Source organism: Solanum pennellii, chromosome 5, assembly GCF_001406875.1.
Source record: "Solanum pennellii chromosome 5, SPENNV200".
In the NCBI taxonomy this organism is placed as follows: Eukaryota; Viridiplantae; Streptophyta; class Magnoliopsida; order Solanales; family Solanaceae; genus Solanum; species Solanum pennellii.
In genome coordinates this window covers 1099745-1105557 of record NC_028641.1, presented here as the reverse complement: position 1 = coordinate 1105557, position 5813 = coordinate 1099745, and the positions used below count along the sequence as shown (strand labels likewise).

The following is a 5813-nucleotide window of genomic DNA, read 5'->3' as shown; positions in this document are numbered from 1 at the left end:
CCCACCTTTTCGTTGCTGACTCGAATTCACAATCTTAGCGTTGAAACAAAGTACTCCTTCATCCTCAAGTAGATGTCTCTAATTCAAGTCCAGATGGCTACACAGTCACATTTGTTACAGAGCATTTCACCCCTAGGACGTTTCGACGCAAATCTGAATTAGTCAGGCTCGACAATTAGCGTGAAACCAAAAAAGGTTTTATTTTTTTTGCTTGCTAATGTGCGCTACTATTCTGCTAAAATACGCTTTCACACCATATCTTTATAAAAATAGCTAACAAAAAAATAAAGCAAGATTCATTCATCTCTAAATTTGAACTGTTTCTAACCATTTGTTCAAGCAAAAAAAATGGGTAAAATTCCATGTCCATTGCCATTTCCATCCAAGCAAAACTCAACAAATTCTGATGAATTTCACCAAATTTACTCAGATTCATCATTATCATCATCCAGATCATCTTCTTCCCTTTACTCACAGCCAAGTTTACCATCAATTCCTTCTTTAACTCCACTTTCAACTCATTCAGAACTTTTATCAAACACCTTCTGTGCATCCACTTTTACTGGCCTTTCCTCCTCCGTTTTCTGCCTATCACTCGCCGGAAAACATCTCTACACCGGAACTTCCAACGGCGAAGTCCTTCTACGGAACCAAGAGAAAAATCTCTCCATAGTAGTAGCTCAAAAACAGAGTAAGAGCTCTGTTAAATCTATAGTTATTTTTGGGGATAAACTCTTCACTGCTCACCAAGATCATAAAATTCGTGTATGGAAAATCGATGACCACGATCATAATCAAAATAATTACAAACGCATTGCTACTCTACCGACGCTGAATGATCGGTGTATGAGATTATTCAGCGCGAAAAACTACGTTGAAGTTCGTAGACATAAGAAATGTACATGGGTTCATCATGTTGATACAGTTTCAGCTTTAGCTATATCATCTGATAATACTCTGCTTTACTCTGCTTCATGGGATAGAACTTTCAAAATCTGGAGAATTTCGGATTTCAAATGCCTTGAATCAGTCTGGAATGCTCATGACGATGCCATTAACGCCATTGCTCTGTCGAAAAATGGGTATGTATGAAAAGAAGTGAAATTCGCCATTTTTGAAGCCTTTTGGAAAATAGTTATTGTCATGGAGTTTTTTCATGGTGAACTCGAGGACTCGAGAACATCATCATGAAGTTTCACTTGTGAAATTTGAAACTCTCGATACGATGATTACTATTTTTCAAAGATCAAATCGAAATTTCACCATTATAATTTAAAACTCCATGATAATTATTCTATCTGTTCTAATTTGTGTGACACAGTTGAATTTCAAAAACCGACCAAGTTTATGTTTGATAGTAGTTTCTTTATGTGTCTTTCAAATATATATCACGTCAAAGTTTAGAAGTTTGAATCTCAAAATTCGAACAGTGACACATAATTGGAATAAAGTGAGTACTATTTTTCAAAATCGAATTGGAAAGTAACCGGTAGGTGTTATGTATGAACGAGTTGCCTTAAACTTGGAATCAAAACAGGTCATGATTCAATTAAAGTTTAAAGTTTGTATGAATCGAAACGGATTAGGTCAAAATGGATCAAAATAACCTATTTTTGATTCAATAGTTAGATTGATTGATCATTTTAACCTAACATGTTTGATCAAGTCAACAAACGAATCATAATCCAATCGAACGTGTACTGATAAAAACCAAATTTGTTGATTTTTTCTCTCTAGGTATGTTTACACCGGTTCAGCAGACATGAAGATCAAAATATGGAAGAAAGAACAAGGGGAGAAGAACGTACACACCCTTATATCAACACTAGAAAAACACAAATCATCTGTAAATGCTTTAGCTCTTAGTACAGATGGTTCAATTTTATATTCAGGTGCTTGTGATAGATCCATAATTGTATGGGAAAAAGATAGTGGTGGTGATAAAATGGTGGTGAGTGGAGCTTTGAGAGGACATACTAAGGCCATATTGTGTTTATCTGTGGTGGATGATTTGGTATGCAGTGGATCAGCAGATAAAACAGTGAGAATATGGATGAAAGGTATTGGAAAAAGTTATTCATGTTTGGCTGTTTTGGAAGGGCATAATGGTCCGGTAAAATGTTTAACCGCGAGTTCAGATAATAGTAATAGTAATAGCGATGATTTTGGTTGTGGAAATTCTTATGTGGTGTATAGTGGTAGTTTGGATTGTGATATTAAGGTTTGGAAAATTTGGGTTCCATAACTATAGAGTTTTTGTGATATCTTTGTCTCTTGTTTAGAGACTTATAGTCATACTAATATTTTGTTTTTCTTTTTTTTTGTGTGCATAGAAATGAGAAATCTTCATTTTACCTAAGTTTTTTGAAAAAGAATATGGTGAATGGATCAATCAAAAGGACTACAACTAGCCTTTTTTCTAAGCCCTTACATACCTACTTAACTAGTTTGTGTTGTTTGGTGATTTTATCGGTCGACTAGTCTAAAAGAGCGATTCAATCGAAGTGAAAGGAGGGTGTGGTAAACCTATTTGATGGTAGAGATGACCTATTTTGGTATTAGTTAGTACCAATTATTGTATAATGTATCATAGGGTTGGTAACCAAATAAAGATTATAGCAATACTAAAGTTTTGTCTTAGAACTATTTATATTTGTCCAGCATATCAAACGGTCTTTTCAGCCTCACATATCTACTTAACTCTAGTTTGCATACTATCGATACTCTTGTCGTTCAATTAATTTAGAAGAGTGTTTAAATTGATGCAAAGATATACTTGAAGTGATTCATGCTATATCTGTTTGACTAGTGCAGATAATTTATCTTTGGATTAATAATCAGATAACTGTTAAAATGATACTAAATTTCTATTAAAGAACTATCTATATTTGTTTAGCATAACAAACGATTTTCTGCTCTTAACTAATTGGGACGAATATAAGTTCAAATAGTTTCACAAATAAAGTATTTAGTTGGAGTTCAATTATATATCATGAACAAGATATTTATGAGTTGATGTTGAGTGAACTACGTACTAATTAATATTTATTTATTACTTGGGCCATGTTAAAGTATTGACATGTATAATTTATGACCATATAATATTGACAATTAGTTGTAAAAAAGAAGAGATTATGAAAATTACGTTACACCCAAAAGAAATGATTTTTTTATTGTCATTTCCTTCTCAGGTGATTCAAAACACAACATAATTTATACTAATAGTTAGGATTAAGCTAATCATTTTATTAATAGGCTAATGAGATCAAAGCTCCCTAATTAATTATAATCTCTACAATAGATTTGGAGTTTACCTAATCAAAACAATTTCTCCTTACAATTAGCAACCATTGATGTAGATTAATTAAATAATATAGTACCAACAAGAGTCGTGGAATACTGGTATCTGGTAAGTACTTCTTCATCCTTAATCAGAAATCTCGAGTTCGAGTCCTCCTAGGTATGGAGTTTCTTTTGTTAGAAAATGCTTTACTCTATAATGTAGGACTTCTCGACACGAATTTAAATTCAATCAGGCTTCAAAGTTGATACCGGACACCTAGGTGGAAACCAAAAATAAAATAAAATATTGATCAAAAGTTAGTGAAAAGGAGCTTAACAAATCTATTTGTGTTGTGATTTAAATTAATATATTTAATTTTGTGTCTACGTAAACAAATATCATATTTAAATTCATGTGAATATTTTACTTTATCTCCACTTTATCAGATCATTAACTTAATATATATATTCAGAAAAGATTCATACTAAATCCTTTTTGTGTAAAAAATAAAAGTTATCACCAAGATTATTTTAAGAGCAATCAATTATTGCATAATATACTATTTAGCCATATCATTGAGTGACTTGATATAAACAATAGATCTTCGGATGTGTATTTTTCTTAGAAATATATTCTCAAGAAAAATAAGTGAGTTATATATATAAATATACATACATATATATATATATATATATATATATATATATATATATATTATTTTTGTGTTTGCTTGATTCATAAGTAAAAAATAATCAGTACTATTCTAAAAGTATTTGTATATAATTTAGATAAATTAATATTTATGGGATGTGGACGTCGTGGGTAGGCGTGTGGAGTGATGGAGATATGGGCTATCGGAATGGAGGATGAGGAAAACATAATCAATATAGAATATCACTTGAGAAATTTGGTTTTATATCTCCACTAGAGAAGTCAGTTTTATCATGTTTAAATACTTTATTTTCCTAGAGAAAATTTTAACCAATCGAGCATGAAAAAATTATTATGGGGGATAATGAGATCTTATTGGTCGTCCTTCATTATAATTTTATTATATAGGATACATTTCTCTACCCCGAAATGAATTTATCGAATTCAAGAATTTATATCAATATTTTTTTCCCTTTATGGTGTATTTGATACATTTTGTCTTCTAAATTCTAATGCCAGTCTTAATACTTTTCAATTGTTAAACTTAAATATTTAAAATTTTGAAATCTACTTCATTTTCTTCTATAAACAAGCTTAATAAAACTCAAAAATGTGTCTTTAAGTTTTTGATATTTAAATTTTATTACAAAATTTAACTTAATCTAATTCAATTTATCCTAAAATTAAACTAATTTTCAAAAATAAAACATGACAATTAATTTAGAATGAAGAGAATATATTTATTAATTTACTAGTATTATATCATGAAACTGTTGAATATGTAATCTAAATCACCAAAATTAGAATTAAAAATGTCAACAACAAAATTATTGAAATTGGAAAAAGATTTTCTAGGTAAATTTAATTTTTTTTATAATAGAAATAAATTATAATATAACAAGTGCAACTAGAGAGATTGATTAAATTTGGGTTAATGATGATTACCAAAAATCAAAGCAGATATATGTGGCAGTTAGGATGTTGCATCAACAATTTAAATTTATTAAAATTAGTCCAAATTGGTCAATAATGTTAACATTTTAAATTTAAAATTATTAAATTCATAGCTCAATAATTGAGAGTAGTCGTTTGCAAAATTACCAACAATTATAACACCAACTTAATCGAATAATAGTAAATTTTAGCAACTATTCGCCACTAATAGTTTTTTAGTGGCAACACATTTCGTCGTTAATATCATTGATAGTCGCCACTAATAGAAAATTTTTGTGGCAATACGAGTCGCCACTAATACCAGTACTTGACACTAATATTATGTTTTAGTGGCAACATCTGTTGACGCTAAAACCAATAACCTCGACACTAATAGTATGACTTAGTAGCAACATAAGTCGCCGCTAATATCAATAACAATCGTCACTAATAGTATGATTTAGTGGCAACATAAGTCGCCGCTAATACCATACTAGTCGACACAAAAGAGTGTTTTAGGCAACATAAGTCGCCGTAAATACAAAAAAATGTCGCCACTAATAAACTGTTTTAGCAGCAACATAGCTAGACGCTAATAAACTATTAGTCGCCGTTATTAATGTGTTTTTAGTGGCAACACAATAGCCGTAATGCCAATACAAGTCGCCACTAATAGAATGTTTTAGTGGCAACTTAAGTCGCCGCAAATAAACAAGAGTCGCCTAATGGAGTGTTTTAGTGACAACATAAGTCGCCACAAATACAAAAAAGTCGTCTAATAGAATGTTTTAGTGGCAACATAAATGGCCGCAAAAAAATAGTCGCCACCTAATAGAACGTTTGTGACAACATAAGTCGCAGCAAATACAAAAAAAAGTCGCCACTAATAAGATGTTTTAGTGGCAAAATAAGTCGCCGCAAATACAAAAAAGTTGTCACTAATGAA

General features: G+C 30.9%; 1 protein-coding gene across 1 annotated transcript; it reads left to right on the top strand.

Moving 5' to 3' along the window:
* Positions 1-282: 282 nt before the first annotated feature.
* LOC107018732 (protein JINGUBANG-like) lies at positions 283-2646 on the top strand. Its single transcript, XM_015219292.2, has 2 exons — positions 283-1082; positions 1738-2646. Exons 1-2 carry the CDS (start codon positions 349-351, stop codon positions 2243-2245), a joined length of 1242 nt encoding a protein of 413 aa, XP_015074778.1. The 5' UTR covers positions 283-348; the 3' UTR covers positions 2246-2646.
* Positions 2647-5813: the final 3167 nt, after the last annotated feature.